This window comes from Eptesicus fuscus, chromosome 14 (genome assembly GCF_027574615.1).
Source record: "Eptesicus fuscus isolate TK198812 chromosome 14, DD_ASM_mEF_20220401, whole genome shotgun sequence".
In the NCBI taxonomy this organism is placed as follows: Eukaryota; Metazoa; Chordata; class Mammalia; order Chiroptera; family Vespertilionidae; genus Eptesicus; species Eptesicus fuscus.
The window spans coordinates 8384425-8403073 of NC_072486.1; the positions used below are offsets into that span (position 1 = coordinate 8384425).

At 58.4% G+C, this 18649-nt stretch overlaps 1 protein-coding gene across 1 annotated transcript in view; it reads left to right on the forward strand.

The window, feature by feature from the left end:
- The first annotated feature begins 16105 nt into the window (after window positions 1-16105).
- The window catches only part of CRHR2 (corticotropin releasing hormone receptor 2), a 30925-nt gene continuing 28381 nt past the window's right edge, over window positions 16106-18649 (forward strand). Inside the window, exon 1 of the mRNA XM_008147567.3 lies at window positions 16106-16250. Within this exon, the coding sequence (XP_008145789.2) occupies window positions 16164-16250 (87 nt within the window). The 5' untranslated portion in view covers window positions 16106-16163. The remainder of the gene's footprint in view (window positions 16251-18649) is intronic.

Below are 18649 nucleotides of genomic sequence, written 5' to 3' on the forward strand. Positions count from 1 at the left end.
CGACTGGCAGGGAGGCAGGGAGGCAGGAAGGAAGAAAGGAAGGAGGGGAGGGAGAGGAGGGGAAGGAAGAAAGGAAGGGAGGAGAAGGGAAGGAAGGAAGAAAGGTTCTACCATCCGGTCATCCGTGGAGAGGAGCAGAGATTCTGAGGCGGTCCCCCAGGGTCCCTGTGAGGCCAGGTTACCATGGACCGGGCTGACCATGGAGCCTCAGAGAGTGGTCAGCTAATCCAGGCCGGCAGGGAAGGGAGTCAGCTGCTTGGTCCATATGGCCAAGAGCACGGGCTCTCAGACCTTTGGGAAGGCCTAGGGTCATTACCCTAGAAGAACCTTTATGAGGTTCTAGGTCTTGAGACCCTCCTTGCCCACACGGCCAGTCAGCTCACATTCCAGCCGGCTCATGGCACTGGGCTGGCATGTCCACTCTAGGATGCGGGAGGGGTGTCAGCCTTTCTCCACCGGGGAGCCCCTGGCCCACACGAAGGCCCTCAGGCTCTCTGAATGTAGCGTGGGCCCCTCACTGGGCTGTCCATTCCCAAAGTCCCGACCCCGGTCCATCCTCCTCCAAGCAGCCTCCCAGACAAATGCCGCCGTGCCTCCACCCTGTTGAAATCTTGGCCCTCGGCATGAGGTCCCTCCACAACTGGATGTTGCCCCGTGTCCTGCAGCCACCACGCGGGCTCCCTGAACCAGTCGGGACCTCCTGCCTACGTGTCCTGGCTACAGCCCGGACTCTTTCTCTCCTCCAGCCCTTGTTCCCGCTCTGATCAGCTTCCGACAAGGTGTGCGGGAACCCTCACCCAGGGAAAAGGGCAGCCTCCGTTTGCTAGCCTTCTGCTCAATCCCAGTGTTTCCTAACTGCTTCCACTGTGTTCTTGGGGGTCCCTGCGTCTTATGTCAGAGGTCAGCAGCAGGCCAGTCCGCCTCCTACCACACCAGCTGGGTCTCCCGGTCCTGGCTGCAGAGATGGGACTATGTGAGATGGCAATGTCTCCTCGTGGTCACTAGAGGGCAGTGCAGGGCAGAAAGCTGCGGGCAGAGGTGGCGAGAGGGCCTGTGCCTGAGGCCTCCAGAGGAAACAAATCTCCCGGCTCTGGCTACCTCTTGGTGTTGAGGTTGTGCCAAGCCTCACCCCAGCAGAGAAGCTCTTTGTGGCGGGGGGGGGGGGCAGGTTTATAAAGGAGAAGGCGCTTAACTCACATGGGGGTCCCTATGCGGAGGTGAGCTCACATCTCCCCTAAGCCAGGCAAGGCTGTGAGGAGCTGTATTTATACTCGGGTAATTATTTAATTATTTGGAAATGTCTGTGCTACATCAGGCTTTCCCACGAGGCCACATGCTCCTCGGTGGCAAGACTGTGTCTGTCCCCAACACCTAGCACAGTGCCTGGCACATGCTGGGTGCTCCTCAATGATCGCCGAGTGATTCAGTCTCTCCATTGTGTGGACGCGGGAGCTGAGGCCCAGGGCCACACAGTCAGTACATGAGAGTGTGGAGTTCCACGCTGGCTGTGCCATCGCACCTACCAAGCGGGTGCTCCTACCCCAGGGTGGAGGGGCCGGAAAGGCGGCTTATGGATCTGCATAACTCCGTCAACAGACAGACAGACCTGGGTTTGAATCCTGGCTCCAACACCTGAGCTTTCAGATGCTGGGTCTATAAAATGTGGGTGATCATTCGCTCACTGTTTACTGAGCACCTACTGTGTGCAGGCAGTAAACAGAGAGAACAAAACAGATAAAACCCTGTCTCTTCAGTAGGACTTTGCCTTCTAAGTTGGGAGAGAAAAAAAAAAATGAGTAAAATGGTATATTAGAAGATGATAAGTTAGGAACAATAAAGCAGGAAGTCCAGCGGGAAATGGAAAGGATGTAGGCGACCAATGGGGTTCACTATTCTAAAAAGTGAGCCTGCCACCCCGCCCGGAGCAGAGCTGGCTCAGGGTACCTGCATGTGGTGAGCTGAAGGAAGGCAGGCAGTGCAGGCGGAATGGATGTGGCGTCAGCGGGATCCTGGCTGCAGGCCGGTCCCCAGGGAGCTCTGGGGCATGCATGACAGAAAGGCGTCAGCCCCCCTCGACGCCTTTGCCCCCATCTATTCATCTGTCCGTCATGGGCTGCGGGCTGCCCCAGCAGTGGAAAGGGAGAGGCAGAGAAATGGTCCAGGGCAGGTGGCCCTCCTTCTGCAAGGCAATGTCTGCTGGAGGGGCAGCTGCCTGGGTGGGGCACACCAGTGGGAAGGGCCTCTATGAGGTGCCAGTTAAGGCAAGCGTTAAGAGAGGGAGCCAAGCAGGTATCGAGCAGAGGGCACAGCCAGAGTGAAGGCGCTGAGCTGGGAGAGTGCCTGGCAAGTTCCCGGGACTGTGTGTATGTGTGTAAGAGAGAGAGGGAGCGCTATTCACGTGGCATCTGTGAATGCATGCATGCAGGATGTGGGTGGCTGGATGTGTGTGTTGTTCATGCAAGGGTCCGTGTGTGCCCACCCAGGGGACACGTGTGCCTGCAGGCATGTGTGTGAGTGGTGAGTGTGTTCTTCATGTAGAACTGTGTGTGCACATGTGCACGCATGTCCCCATGCACGGAGAACCTTGTGGGCTGCTGTGAGGCCGGGCTCTTTCTCTGCATGAGGTGGGAGCCATTGCAGGTACTGGAGGGGAGGAGTGACAGGATTGGACTGACCTCAAGGCCCAGAGAGGGGTGAGTGTGAAGAGGCTCCTGGGGGACCTCAGGCCTCTGCATTGGCTACCTCCACTCGTGCCTAGGACGGGGCTCAGAGGCTCTCACCAAAGCTCTGTTCACAAGGCCTGAGGCAGAGGGGCGGGGCCCTGCAGCAGGGGCGGAGGTGGGGGCTCATGGGCCCAGGACCGTGTCTGGTGATGTAATTGTGAAGAGCAGTCGAGAAGGAAGGGGGACTCACTGGAGATCAGTCGCCCCGAGGCCTGCGCACAGCTCAGAGGGCTGTCAATAATGCCCCAAATAATTAAAACGGGATTGTGCACTCCCCCTCCTCCCACCTCTGGGGAGGGATGTTCATCTGCAAATAAATTAAAACCAAATTCAGCTATTTGCATGACTCCAACTCACAGGCTGGCTAAGCTGCCAGCTCCCTCTAAGATGCCTGTGGGCCCGGTTAGACTAATAAGCCTCTCTAGGCACACGCCCGCTGGCTGTCTCTCTCTGCACTGTCCACAGATGGGGGGATTGGGGGACCATGGGGGTCCCGAGGCCCCCATTCATCTTTCTGTTGGGGTGGGGGCTGCCCACTGGCGGGTCTGAGTGGCCTCCCGAGCTCCCCCCTCCCCCCCCACACACACACACCGTTTACATCTGGGGATGAGAAGGCTTTGGCTGCGCCAGGCCCGGGGAGAGGTGCTGCGTTGGATGGGTTGATGTGACAGGACTTCGAAGAGCAAACGCAAGGCTATGCAAAGTCAAGGTGGGATTGCATTAGGCAACCTAAACATATCAACAATGCCAGTCCAGCCCTGCTTCTGGGGAGGAGCCCAGCCCTGGGGGAGTCCCAATGGGTGGCCCCTGCAGCCTGTCTCTCCGGGGGAAGGGCCAGGCCGCCCGGCGAGCAGGGACAGGAGTCCTGACTCCAGGAGGGCCTGGGAGAGGCGGGGCTCCAGGCCCCGCCGCTGACAGGACCCAGTGGCCTCTGCCCCAGGCCAGTCAGTGGCAGTGGCTCTGACCCAGTGGCTGGCTACCCCAGGCCAGGACACCTCATACATGAAGGAAGCCGGGGGTGGGAGGAGGGGGCAGGGAGGGGACTCTTAGGGCCTAGAAAGCCAACCAAGTCCTCCCTGTCATGAGGACATGCCCCACCCATCTGCAGGCTCTCCTGGCGGGTGGTCTCACCATGCTGAGAGCCAGGACAACCGTATCGTCCTGGCAAAGGCTCAGGGCTCAGGCCAGCTTGCCAAGCGTGTCCTACACACAGAGCCCTCTCTGGCACGCAGTGTCAGCAGTAGTGGTGGGGGGTGGGCAGGGTTTGAAGGTGAGGAAGGAGTGGGGTGGAGAGGAGAGGAAAGGCCTCGTGCCCAGCTCTGGGGAAGCTGATAGGCTGTGGCTCTGTTCTGGGAGAGGGAGGACCCCATGGGCAGGACACGGGACCCAGGCACAGCCCCTTCCCTGGCTCACAGCCCTGCTTGGATCCTTCTCATCCCTCCATCCCTGTTCCCCTGCTCCTCCATGCACCCAGCCTCACCCGGCCTGGGCCCACCGGTTACAGTCCCCACCAGTGGTCCGCACCTCAGAAGGGCACTGCCCCCTCCAAGAGGGCATTTTCATTCTCCTAGCGCAGGGGGTGCTCCTGAGTTTCGTGGCCAGGGCAGGAGACACAGGAAGTCCCGGATGACTTGGGAAGATTTGCTCCCCATCCTCACTCAGTAAGCGCAGTCAGCCACGCCAGGTCACACGGCCACGCTTTTGCACAGCCTGCGCCCCCTGCCAAGAGGGACGCTCCCCTGCAGGCTGACCCCCCTGCAGGAGCAGAGGAGGAGTTTGGACTTAGTCTCCGGGCAGTTGGGAGCCACTGACGATCCTGGGCCTTGCCGGGAGAGCGGAGTGCCCGAGTGATGTGGCCAAGGCGTCTGCCCACGGCTTGCCTGGCCAGGTCCTTTCTCCTGGAGGGTGAGCCTTGAGATGAGGAGCTTCCGTGGAAAGCACGTGGCCTTTCCCAGCGGACTTCTGCTGAGTGGCCATGGTGTGGGCTCCAAGCTGCCCACGAAAGCCTTTCCCGGGAAAAGCTCCGAGGATCACTGAAGATTGCCAACTGGGAGTAAACGGAGGAACCTTCCCCGGGGCTCTCCGGGCGCTCTGCGGAGTCTGTGTGTGCCTCTCACTAAGCATCACAGCGCTGGCAGTGATAGGAGTAGATACACACGACGAAAATCCCACGAGGAGGCTCCTCCTCACGGCCTCATCCCAGCACTCCTCCCAAGGGCCCATCTCCTAATTCCAGCACATGGGGGTGAGGACTTGGACATATTAATTGGGGGGCCGGGGGGACACAAGCATTCAGCCCACGACAGTGTGCGTGCAATGCTCCCTTACCTTCTGGCCGTCTCATCGGGCTTCTCCAAGGAGCCCAAATGTGAGCAGGGCTTTGAAGGGGAGAGCGGGACAATGAGTTGGGCTGTGAGGTCAGGGCAATATCTCTTCCTTCTCCGCAAACCCACCATTCTCCTCCCAGTAGGGGGGACCCCTACTTTGGCTAGAGGCAGCCCCTAGTTGCTCCTGGTCCCAACTCTGCCTACGTGGGCAGCCACATGCCCACAGGAGCCCCGGGGCAGGGCTGAGCCATGCTGTTTGGAGGGGCCCCAGAGAGATATCTGTCCACACACACACACACACACACACACACACAGGCCCCAGCTGGTTCCGCCAGCCCAGCCCAGGCTCCAGGCCTGTGAATGAAGAAGCCCTCTTGAATGCTCCAGGCTCATCAGACAATTCAGGATTGCACCACTGAGCCTTCCCCAAACCACAGCACATGAGCGAATCAGTGACTCTGTTGTCCTAACCGTTACGTTTGGGGTAATTTGCTATGCAACAATAGACAACTAAAACAAACTGCAGCCAACAGGCTATAATCCTCGCCACTCAAGCTCCCAAGTTCAGAGAGTGACAGTTCAGAGAGTGAGGGACACTCGGTGAGAGGGACCCCCGGTGAGAGGGACCCCCGGGCAGTTGAGGAGGCCTTGGGTTCGGGCCTGTGTCTGGTTGCCTGGGTGACGCTACTGTTCTCAGTGTCGGACGCCCTCCTCATCCTGCACCACCCACGCGGGTCCCGGGGGGCATCGCTCCTGGACCAGCCCAGGATCGGCTTCCCGGAGCCGTCGCTCTCCTCCTTCAGTGGTGTCTGTGGCAATACCCTCAGCCTCGTGAGCAATCGGGACGCGCAAATGAAAGCCAGGCTGTGACTCACCAGATTGGCCAAGTGAAGATCCACCGGAACTGCTGTGGATGGAGGAAGGACATCCTGGGTCCCAGGGGCCGGAGGGCAGCGATCTGCAGGGGGGTCAGCAGCCTCATTAAAATACAAAAGGTCATTTCCTCCAGTTCAACAAGCCCACTGCTGAGTCCACTCCCAGGGAAGTACTTGCCTGCGCTGCACACAGAGGCCTTGTCAGTAACTGCGAATGGAAATGCGCACATCTCCGTGAGCAAGAGCCGGTGACACGCGGGCCGCCGCCATCCGTGGTATTTTATGCCACGTTTAGGCCACGGCACGGATGACACACATAGACTACATACGTAAGTGACACACGGCACAACAATGCTGACATTGAAAGGCCTCTAAAACATACTGTGAAGCGAAAGGGCATCTGCACGGCATGATATTTGTGTAAACAACCTCACAGAGAACACTTGGCAAAGGGAACTGTGACCCAGAGAGCCGAAGTCACTGGCCTGCTTCCGGGTCACGCAGCTAGAACGCAGCAGATGCAATGCTGACCGGCGGTCCCGCTTCGATCTGCGCCCCTACTACGTGCGCCCTATAGTATAGAGGACCCTGCACAGAATCTACATGTGAGGACAGCTGCGATGGTATTTATGCTCTGTTCAAAGCCCAGCCTCCCTTTTCCCAAGCAGCCCCGCGAATAAATGCAGCACCATTTGCATTTCCTTTGTCAATATTCTATACACCTGCCAACGGGAGCATTAACAGATACCTCCTATTATCCGAAGCAATGGCTCCAGGGCTCAGTGTGAGAGCACTATCTTTCTTAAGGGAAATAAAGAGCTTTTGTGTGAAAGTCCAACTCTCCCTTCACCAACAGCCTCCTTCCTGGTAAGAACGGCCAAAGGGGTGGGTGGTTGGTGCCCAGGTGGGCTCTGAAATTCCGTGGGAGGGTTGAGCGAGGGTAGAGCTAATAGTCTCATTTCACAGCTAATCCTGGGAAACAAGAGGGTATTTGTAAGGACCTGCAGAGCTTCCGAGTTCCTTCTGCAGCGAGACACCCCAGCACAGTGCTTAAGACTCAGACTGCTTGGGTTCAACTCCTGGGTCCGCCAGTTATTGGCTCTGTGACCTTGGGCCCATAACCTGATCTCTCTGAGCTTTGGTTTCTTCTTCCCGCAAACACAGAGAGCAGGGAGGTTTGTGAGGATTATATAAACCCATACGGTACCTGAAAGGGATTAGGATCCTGCCAAGCCGAGAACGAGGCTGTATACACACGAGCTGCTGTTATCACAGAGCCAGGTTCTCTCACAGCCCACTGCGTGCAAGTGCAGAGGTTAAGGTTGGGTGTGAGATTTTCACGTCCCCAATACACATGCTTCCTCTAAGAGCAGCGTGCTGACCTTCCCTAACCCAAGGCAACAAGAATGACTCTTTCCCTCCTTCCCTCCAGCATCCAATTGTCTCCATCCGTGGGGCCCCATCTCTTCCTCGCAGACGGTTCCAGCCCCCATAGCCGTCCAGCCTCCTCGTCACACCCAGCCTGGGTGTTTCCTCACTTTGAACGGAGCCTGGGCCAGCCTGGGCCACCTCTTGCTGTCCTCCCCGGGGTGAGGGGACACAGGGCTGGGCCCACAGGAGGGACCAGGGAAAGACCGAGCGCCAGCTGACCCACAGGGGCGAGGAGAACTGCTCTGTGAACGGCTGGCAGCAGCACCCCCTCCCCCCTGCAAAGCCGGCCACAGAGCACGGCCTCCTGCCGGCGCTTCTCTCCCAAGCCGGGAGCCTGGCCGGTTGATTCCTGCACTTTGTCCCGATCTGACCCGAAAGCAGGTGCCCTAGTAATCCTGGCCCACCATGACTGGGGGGCTTGAATGTGCTGCGAGTCAGGTGCCCCTGAAGTAACCCCAAGGCCTTGCTCTTCCTGCAGCTTCGGCCTCTAAGTCTCCAGCTGGAACTGAGACCATGAGCTGTGCAGTGACATACCAGACAAATTAGACACGTGTGCCAGGCCCGTGCCGGGGCCAGGAGGCTTGTGGTCTCCTCCCTGGTAGCCGTGCTCACATGCCCAGCCTAGCCCATCCACCTGGGTGCCCCAGAGCAACCACAACCAACCTCCCCCTAACAGAGCCAAGTCCTACGTTTCTAAATACAATTTTTCTTACTATTACATACACATATATGTAAAAATCTTGACATTGTTGGAAACTACTGAGAAGCACAGAGGAAAAGTCAGACATCACCGCTACTCCTGCAACCCAGAGCTCTCCGTGTCTAACCATGAGCTTCTGTCCTCTCATGATAGATAGACACGTGAGTTATAGCGACACCCAGTGAAAAGAGTTGGGTAACCCGCCCCGAACCCCAACTAGTATCATTGGTGTTTACATGTGGTCTAGGACCGTGGTCGGCAAACTGCGGCTCGCGAGCCACATGCGGCTCTTCGGCCCCTTGAGTGTGGCTCTTCCACAAAATACCACGGCCTGGGCGAGTCTATTTTGAAGAAGTGGCGTTAGAAGAAGTTTAAGTTTAAAAAATTTGGCTCTCAAAAGGAATTTCAATTGTTGTACTGTTGATATTTGGCTCTGTTGACTAATGAGTTTGCCGACCACTGACCTAGGAGATTCCCAGAAAAAGTCAAATCAAGCCCACACTCGGGGTTCGGACACAGGGGCCCGGTCTACAAGACAAACGGGTGTGGGGCTGCCACGGTTAGTGCTGTGTCAGCTTGGCCAGGCTGTGGTGCTGCGTGGTCTGGTCAAACACTCACGGTGTTCCGGTGACGTGCTCTTAAAAGAGGTGGTTAACATTTAAACCAGTAGGTTGTGAGCAAAGCCGATGGCCCTCCGGTGTGCGTGGGCCTCCTCCACTCAGTTGAAGGCCTTGAGAACAAAGACTGAGGTTTTCCCAGAGAAGGAGCTTGGCCTCGAGGCTGCCCCCTGGAGGCCCTGCGTGAGGTGAGAGGCGCACACCCAGGAGGGCAGGTCTCAGTCAGCCAGGAGGGGAGGCCGTGGCCCCGGAGCTTCCGTGGAGTCGCAGTGGCTGCCCCTCTGCTCCGTGGTGGGGGCCGGGGGACCCACGGGTGGGTCTGTGTAAGCCCCCAAAAGACACACGAGCCAGTTCAAGAGCACAGCGATGACCATGAGAATATGAGCTCCCTATACTACGTAACCCCCACCCCCGGAGGTCCCTGCGCATCCCCTGGGATGTGGATCACGTGCTGATGCCAACGTGAGTTAAATCTCAGGGGACAGCTGTCGTCACAGGGAGAGATATGGACGGGGAGGCCAAGGAGAAGGCAGCCCTTGCACATTTGGGACAGGACTTGTCCCCTCTCCCCAGGCCGGGGCGTGCTGGCCAGAGGGCCCCATCCTGCTGGCTTCAGGCCTCCTTGCTGCTGGCTTCTTCCCAGCCTTCAGCGCTGCTGGTGACTTTTGTCTTTCTTGGGAAAGCGGGAGGGGAGGGAATCAGGAGACGCTGGTTCTGAGCTGTCATAACCTCCACGTCCCCTCACATGCACCTTATCTTGTTCCAGGAACAGTGTAGGCTTTGGAGGGGAAAAGACCTGAGTGGAAAGAAGTGCGTTCCACCCGGTGTCACCAACAGGCTGGCGGGGGCAAAGCAGAGCTGCTGCCGACCAGCAGGCCTGGGCAGTGGTCAGAGTCTGCCGAGAGCCCCCAGCCGGAGGCCAGGCCCTGGGCATCTGCATTTCCACGGCCCCGGGGTAACGTGGGCAGCCCAGCACGGAGACCATCCTCATCCCCACGTGGCGACCAGAAGGCCCGGGAGGTGCCGCTTCTCTCTGAGGGCTGACACGGGTAAGTCATGCCGTCCAGGCTCAGGGACAGGGAGCAGGACCCAGACCAACTTCCCAGGCTGCCGGCCCCCAGGAGGGAAGCCCGCGCTGTGTGTGGGTCCAGCTTTGGCTTCCTCTGGCTCTCCCCTTTGTCCTCCGTGGCCCCTGGGGGCTCCACTAATAAAAGGCCGCCTCCCTGCCTTGCTAGGCTGGTACTGCTGGCCTCGGCCCCACATTTGCTCACATTCCCAGTTCAGCCAGAGGCTCAGCAAGTTGCCCAGCCACTGGGTCCGATGTTGCCCAGCAAAGAGCTAACTTCGGGCCCTGCCAGCCCCACAGGCCACTCGCCTTTCATTCACCTGTGTCTCAGGCTCCTGTCATCTGGGAGCCCCACACGTCACCCCGCAGCGGGGCAGCCTGACCTAGAAGAGGAGGAAAGGACAGCTGTCCTCGCTCACCTCGCTCACCTCGCTCACCTCGCTCAGCAGGCAGGTGGGGCAGGGAGTGAGGCAGCAGTGCTGAGTGCTGGCCCTCCTGCCCTTGAACCAGGCCTCCCTGGCCTTGATTTCTTACCTGTAAAGGGAAGGGGAATTGAGTGGCCGTGAAGGTGCCCTCCAGCTCCAATGTGCTCTGGGAGCAGCATCGGGACCGGAACTCAGGCCGCCGCCACTGTTATTGGCAGAGCCTCCTGCCTGGTCTCCCGCCTCTGGGCAAGCCCCAGCCAAGCCGTCCTCCACCCTGTTCTTCCTACAACGCCAAAGTCCCGAGTCATCCCCAGGACTAATCCCTCCTATGGCTGCCTTACCCAGACCACAGGCCTCCTGGCCAGGGCTCTGCCCTCTGCTCAGCCTCACCTCCCTGCTCATCCAAGATCGACTCCACCCCTACCAACCTCTGCTGGTCCCTTAGCCCAGTGGTTGGCAAACTCCTTAGTCAACAGAGCCAAATATCAACAGTACAACGATTGAAATGTCTTTTGAGAGGCAAATTTTTTAAACTTAAACTTCTTCTAACACCACTTCTTCAAAATTGACTCGCGCAGGCCGTGGTATTTTGTGGAAGAGCCACACTCAAGGGGCCAAAGAGCCGCATGTGGCTCGCGAAGCCGCAGTTTGCCGACCACGGCCTTAGCCTATGTCATTCTCACTCACCCTTCCATACATTCACCTTCACCCAGCCGAGCTCTGCTCATCCTCCCCGCAGGCTCACTGGTCCTCACAGCTCTGGCCCATTCTGATCTGTCTCTCCGGTGACGCTGGGACAACCACCGTCTTCTCTCCCCACTCCCTGTCCTTAATCATGGCTCAATCCGTGAATGTTCAGTTCGTGCTAAGGACTGTCTCTCCTCCAGCTCAGAGCCCCTGTAGTTCGGGAAAGGCAGGTGTGGGTGGAAGCATCCAGTTTCAGCCCCGTGCTCCTCGTCTTCTCAAACCCCTCTTCCCCGAACACCCCAAGCCTTGCCCTGAGACCTTGCCTAAAGCCGTCCCCATTGGCTTAGTCACTTGATAAGTTTGTTAAGAACCTACTCTGCTCTAGGCACCCATGGTCATGTCTGGTGTGGGGTCTTGCACACAGTGGGTCCTCCATGTTTGGTGACTTTGCACTCGAGGGCACAAGACCACATTTCTGGGAAGTGGTTGACGACACCTGTTCTCACTTGATCCTCACGCTGTCCCTCCACGGGAGGCGCTGCGACTTCACTTCACAGCCACGGGAACTGGGGGAAAGGTGAAGGGAGGGAGCCGTGCATCACAGGGGCCACGGCGAACGGTGAACGAATGCTGGAGCCGCAGGGCGGCCCGCAGAGGGGACCCCTTCCCCGGGGAGGAGCAGAGGCTGACTCCTGCCAGCCCAGCCCACGGTGGCTGCACAGGGGACAAGGAGGACAGCTGTGAAGCCACAGACATGAAAACCCGGAGCCAGGCCCGAGGGCCCCTTAGAGCCCGCACTAACCCAGAAAAGACAAGGCCCACAGCTGTTCCCCAACACGAACTCCACAGGCAGGTAAGACCTCTGCCAGAGCTGACTAATCCCGGCTGATGAGACACGATGACGTGGTTTTCCTCCGAGACGAGTGACAAGAGACGATCATAACTCCTACTTGGACCTGGCCTCCCCGATCCCGGATTTTGCAGGAGAAAACAAGAGAGGGAGATCAAAGCAACATCCCACAGAAGCCACCGCACACATAAAAATAAACAGTGAGCAAAATCGATGGCTGGCCTTCCAACGCTGCTCTCAAGTCGTGGTCTGAAATGGCATCGCCAAAGCAGACGCTGTCGTCCGAGACTACATCGGTGTGACCACAGCTAAAATAAGGAGATGGCCTCACACACCTGGGGGACGAGGCGTCACCTGGCCATAAGCTCAGGGGTGGGGGGAGGGGACCCCAGGCAACCTCAGCTGTTGCAGCCCTGGTACCAGCCGTCTCAGCCCCAGATGAGAGACGGGGTCAGTGTGGTGGCCCTGCAGGACAGGCAGACCCCACTCTGGACGGAGGTACCCCCTCATCTCTTGCTTGGGCTGCTGTCCCGGCCCTCTCTGCTCTCTCCTTAACTCCAGACTTGTGTCTCCAAACCATGACCACCTTGCTGTTCGGGCAAGCCTTCCAGAAACAACCAGCCCTGTCCCTCTCTTGCTCAGAGACACAGGGAACCCAAGTGTCCCTATGAACCCCACAGTGCACTGCGGTGTTAAAGTTTCATGGCGGGGCGGGGGGAGGGGGGGAGTCCTCAAAAGCTACCCTTTCCTTTTTACCTACAATGACCCGGCTGCCCAGCCATTAGATGTACAGAGAGTCTGGGCTCTCCTCAATCGTCCTGGGTTCCCAGACATGGGGACAAGTCCTTGGTCACCTTTCCATGTCCTTTGCTGGAAACCAAGATCAACAGTAATTAATATAAATATGAGAAGTCCACCAGAAGGCTGAGTCTGGACTCCTTTGATATTCACGGGGTGGATTTGCATCTTATTACCTACTGCTGACTCAGTGGCCTAAAGCAAACTCCCCATAACCTGATCATCCTCCTGTTTACTAAACATGACCATTGATATGTCTGTTTGCATTCCTAAAAGGCAATTGTGTATTCTCGTAAATAAAAGCAGGGGGGAACAGAGACTCAGTGGAACTTAACTACTACCGTTAAGCTTTTCCCTGGCTTCCCCCCATAATTCCAAAATTAAGTTTTCTTGTCTTGTGTGTCAATTTGCACATCAGCTCTTTCTCCAAGCCTTTGAACCCAAAAGCCACACTGGCCGTGGCTTTTCACCAGGGGTCCTCAAACTTTTTAAACAGGGGGCCAGTTCACTGTCCCTCAGACCGTTGGAGGGCCGGACTATAGTTTAAAAAAAAACTATGAACAAATTCCTATGCACACTGCACATATCTTATTTTGAAGTAAAAAAACAAAACGGCAAAAACACCCGCATGTGGCCTGTGGGCCGTAGTTTGAGGACACCTGCTTGTCACAGTCCCTGGTCACTTTTTACTCTGAATTCTACTCTGTTCAATTCCTGATCCCTTCTCACTTGGTCAGAATTCCTAGGGGAGTGAGCGGCAGAGACACACTTCCAACTGGCGGGGGCAGAGGCACGTGGGCTTCCCCGGAGCCTGGGAGGCCCCTGGCGCTTTCTCCCCCGTCTCCCCTGGCCCTCGCTGGAATGCAGCAGCTCATTCCCTCAGCTCGTTCCCTCTGCTTGGCTTACCGAACGGCCACGTGGCTTCCACACGTGGCATCTCTCACCATCTCCAAGACAGAGAAATAGTCTTCCTCTGTGATGCCAAGTTTAAAACTCCCGGAGAAGGACTCTGACTGAGCCCTTTCAGATCAGCGGGTCATCTCTGTACCAATCAACTCTGGTCACTAAGGGGAGGCCCTCTCACTTACCCAGCCTGGCCGCCTGCCCTGGGCCACCCACGTTTGGAGGAGAGCATGCGCCTCAAGGGGGCAAAAGGTGGGTTTTGGGGAGCAGAACAAACTTGGATGTTACCATGGTTTGTGGCCCTCCACGGAACCACAGCCCCCAGTGTACAGTTATCTGTGGTATTAAAGTTTCATGGGGGGCTATTAGGGAAAGATTCTAAAAAGGCTCCTTGGGAGGGAGGAGGTGATCATGGAAAAAATTGTTGAGAAACACTGGAGTGAGGATAGAGCATTTCTCAGAAGGACAGAACTATTCTGGAGAAAACTAAGAGATGGCCAGTCCTCCCTCCCACCTCCTGAGCACCCTGGGAGCGGCCCACCCCGCCCACCCTTTACCCACACGCACAGCACCTCCCCTCACTCCTGAGCACCGTGACCCCGCCGCTGGGCAGGCCCCTTGCTGCTGTTCACTGTCCAGTCACACCTCAGGGGAGCCCCTCCACCCGCCCCTCCGCCTCAGACCTGGCCTCCCCTGCGGTCTTCCGAGCTCCAAGGACACCCCCAGCCCAGACCCAAGCCCTCGCACCTTCTCCATCGCAGAGGCCAAGCGAAATCTAGGATGTCCACCTCTTTACAAAGCAAACCACGCCCCGCCCTCCTAGACCTCGCTGAGTTGTCTTTAGCCACAACAGCCAGGAAGGCATTTTCAAAAACGAAGAGGCTCCCATCAGCCCCAGGGGCGGCCCCCACGAACAGAAGCTTCTAGATGACAGTGCCTGTCAGCCTGCCAGCTCACAGCTGCGGGCGGGGTCCCTTCCCCCAGCCGCAGTCCTCCGAGGCGCACCCAGGGGCCACGGGGTTTGCTGCTGTTCCTTGTCTTGAACCCGTTCCATTTAGAAGGTCCAAGTCCAGGCTTCCCTGACCTTCTAGGCTCCGTGGGCAGGTTCCCCGGGGGCCGAGATGAGGAGACACCTGCTGTGCTTTGGAAGGAAGAGTTCCCAGGAGACACTGGCAGGAGAGAAGGAGAAGCAGTCCCCAGAAGTGAGATGGAGACGAAGGCCCGGCCTCCCGGACAACATAGGGCGACACGTGGAGTTCCCCTCCGGCCAGTGGCTGAGCCAGCCTGCACTCCCCAGCTCCGGCCTCTGTCCACCCTGACGCTCCACCTTGAGTCAAGGCCGCCCTTCTCCCTCTGTTCAGATCCTTCAAGGTGCTCCAGCAGCACACACACACACCAGTCCCTTCCCTCCCTTCCCTGAGCTACCCCAGTGCCTGTACTATCTCTCACCCCCCATCACAGTGACTCATGCCCAGGTCTCAGGGTTCCATACCCCTCCCCGTGGCTGGCACACTCCCACACACGGAGGTTGGCCTTGAAGTTGACGCTTCCTTCGCTTTTCTTATAGAGAGTCTCCTGCACCCTTGGGATGAGGCTGCCTGCCACAGAGGAGGAGGGGGAAGAGGTAAAAGAGAAGGGGGAGAGCCAGGCGCTGCCCAAGCTGGTTAGAGACGATCTTCCTCCAAAGGCATTCAGAGACTCCTCCACACCAGGGAAAAGCCAGGGGCCAAGACCCAGGCCTGGGAGAGTTCAGGGGAGGGAGACGTGGGAACAAATCAGGGAAGGCTGCCTGAAGGAAGGGGTGGAGAGGAGGAGGCCGGGGATACCAGAGTGAACACGGTATCCGAGTTTCTTGAACTCGCTGAGTCCTCCAGGGCTGGGCCCACCTTGTGCACCTCCTGGGGAAGCTTGCGGCCCCACTAATCACATTCCTCAGATGCTTTAGCTCAGAGCCTGAGGACTAAGCTTTTAAACCCTGCACCAGCCCACCTGTTGGAACAGGTCCCGAGGCTGCTGTGGCTCCCAGACAGGCCTTACCTCCTGAGCCTGGAAACCAGACTGCTCAGCCCTGCCTGGTGACCCATCTGCTTCATTGTTCTCTGTGTGTGTGTGTGTGTGTGTGTGTGTGTGTGTGTGTGTGTGTGTATCTATGTGAATTCTGTATTTCTGAGCCATTTAAACGTCACTTAGAAACGGGGGTCCCTAAGTACGCATTTAGCCCTTGGGCATGTTTCCTAAGAACATTCTCTTACCTACCCACAGGGCATGGCCCAGATCGGGATGTGGTCATTGACACAGTGCGGTTCTTTCATCTGCATCCGCATTCAGCTTCCCCGTGTCCCATCAGGCACTGGCTCCGGACGAGGCTGCCCTGGCCATTGGAATATGAGCCCTGGCTGGGAAGCACCGCCAGGCCCCCTCCTCTCCTCAGTCCCTCTCTCCCGGGGTGGGGGGGGGGTGAGGGGGGGCGGTGGCTACAGCCCAGGCAAAGGCATTAACCCCTTCTCTGCAGCTCCAGTCAGTCTGGTCCCTGGCTGCCAGGGAAGAGGAGGCTGCCCAGCGCCCGCTATAAATAACCTGGAGGGGCGGGCTGTGGGCGGTTGTCACCGCTGGGGGGCGGGGGGCGGAATATACCGAGCCCAGGGCCTCACCTAGGCCTCCTCCCTGGGTGGGGAAGGCGGTCCCACTCCCTCTGGAGAAAAGGCAGGCGGGGCGGGACATCCGAGCTGGGAGGTGTGCTCCTGTCCCTAATCACCACGGCATGGGGGGTCCCCAGGGGCCCTCAGGCCTCCTCCACATCCCACACCCTTTCCTCTGCCTGCTCTGCCTCCTCCCGCCGCTGCTCAAAGTAAGTGCGGGGAGCAGGGGTTGCATCTCAGGGTGGGAGCAACGGGAGCTGGAGCTCCTTGCTATCCTGACTTGCGGGGGGGCGGGGGGGGGGGGCGGGGGCAGGGTCTCAGTTGGGGTTGAGGGTCCCTGTGTGGGTGATGGGATGCTGATCAGCCTGGGTGAGGGGGCCGGTGGAGCAGAGATGAAACTGACAGCAGCTAGGATGGGGCAGCCTGGCTGACCCCCTGGTGTCCCCACGTGCCCCTCCTCCAGGCCATCCTGCCCCCTCCCCTGTGGGTGCCCTCTGGCCGGAGGCAGGGTCACAGGCGGCGGGGGGGGGGGGGGGGGGTGAGGATGGAGAGCAGCTAAGAAGTCCTGGGAGGCGGGAAGGGCGTGCTTAGCAGCTGCCCATGATTGTGGCAGGAGGGGTCGCTCTCTAACCCTCCCCTCACTTCACAAATAAGGAAACTGAGGCTCAGGGAGGGAGGGCGACCTGTCCTAGGCCACACTTTTCAAGAAGAGCCACCCCACTTCCAGGGCTCAGAGGGCCACGAGGAGCCAGCAGGCCACGCTCTGCGGCCATGCTCTGCGGCCACGCTCTGCAGGGGACTGAGCCAGTTGGAAGGCAGGAGGCTGGTCCCACCCTGGCCCCCCACAGACCCGCCTGGGGACCATGCCCGGGGCCTTTTTGTGCCCTTATGGACACAGAGGAGCCATCATTCGACAGGCATATCAGCTGGGTAGTGAGCGTCCCGCGACTGGCAAAGCACTGTGCCCGCAGACTGATTCAAATCCCTTCTCTGCTGCTTAGTTTGTGACCTTGGGCAGGTGACTGGAATTTTCCAAGCCTCAGTTTCCTCCTCGGTAACACGAGGATGAGGCCGGTGCTTACTGATCAGGGTTTACTGAACAGGGCTGCCGTGGGGAGCCGCTGAGATACTACAAGTACAGCGCTGAGTACCTGTGGGGCACGGAGCACGCACCCCATAAACGCAGCTGCAGTTTTGTGCCTGGCGCTAGAGATCAAGAGCCGGGCCCTGCCCTCCGGGGCGAGGGGGGTCAGCTCAGGTGGGGGAAGAAGGCGGCACCATGCTGAGGGTGCTCAGGGCCAGTTACTCAGGACGGAACCAGCTGCAGAGGAACTATACCGCGGCTTCCTCCCTCTGGCCTTCGTGGTGATGGATCCATTTCTGGATCCTCGTCCCAATGAGGGGAGATTCCTGCTCCCTGAGAAAGGAGAACAGGAGCAGCGGCGGGTGGGAGGCGGCAGGAGGGGCTGGCTCCCCGCCCTCCCTCACCAGCCATGATGAAGCAGGACCTGGCATGGGGGTGAGAGCTCGAAGGACACCCTGGTGGGAAGAAAAGTGTGTATTACAAACTCTGGTCATTTGAATGACAAAAAAAAGTGCATTGGGGAATGAGAGCCTCCGACAGGATTGGGGAGGTGCCGTGGGAGGTGGGCAGGAGGGCAGGGGTAGCCACGGGGTGATCCTGGAGGACAGCAGGCAGCGGGGAAGTCAATGGAGCCCCGACCCTAAGAAGACGCGGCTGCAGGGGGTTGTGGGGGGTCCTGGCGGGCTCTGATTTCTCTCTCAGGGGCAGGGAGCTGGACGAGTGGTGGTTGAGTGGGGAGGGCCCTGGCCCAGCCCACAGGAGGAGCCCAGCCTGGTCCTTGCCCCCGGGGGGAGGGGAGGGGGGGCCTCTGAGTGAGGCCTTCGGGAAGCTGCTCCGAGAGGCAGTGCTGTACTCCTGGGGCACCTGGCCCTGTGCCCTGGGCTTTACTAAAACGCGGGAAGGTGGGACGTTCTTTCCAGCCGGGAACGGGGGTGCAGGGAGGCTAATGAGCATGGCTGCTGCATTCCTACACCCTGGACCCCACCCTTTCCAGCTACTTGCCTCTGGAGTCTGCCAGCCCCTCTTGTCTGAGTCCAGCCCCTCTGACCTTTGACACAAGATGCTTCCCCTCCCCAGGGTCTCAGGACAGCGCTTCCGTGGGAGCCATCAAGGCTCAGCCAAGAGAGAGAAGTCCCCGCAGGGCCCAGGCCAGAAGGCCGACCCTCCCTCACCCGCACAGCCCTCTCCAGGCAAGGCCAGGGCCCTGCACACACTCACTCCCGGGCCTGCAGGGGGGGAACCTCAAGGGCAGTGTTGGCAGAAGCCAATTCATCCAGTGGTTTCCCACACATTCATCTACTTTCTGAGGGTTTTCTAACCTGACCAGCTAATTTTTCCTCCCTGTTTTTGCTATTTTGTTGACGTTTAAGTATTTTTTAAAAAACAATTTGTCTGAAGGCACGGCTTACTTAATTTTGTATTCCTAGTAAGTCTCAGGTTTGCAGAGTTAGGGAACTATTCTGTATCCTCTTAGCTGTCATTTTCTACTTTATCTCATTTTAAACATGCTTAGGAGTCCTCTGC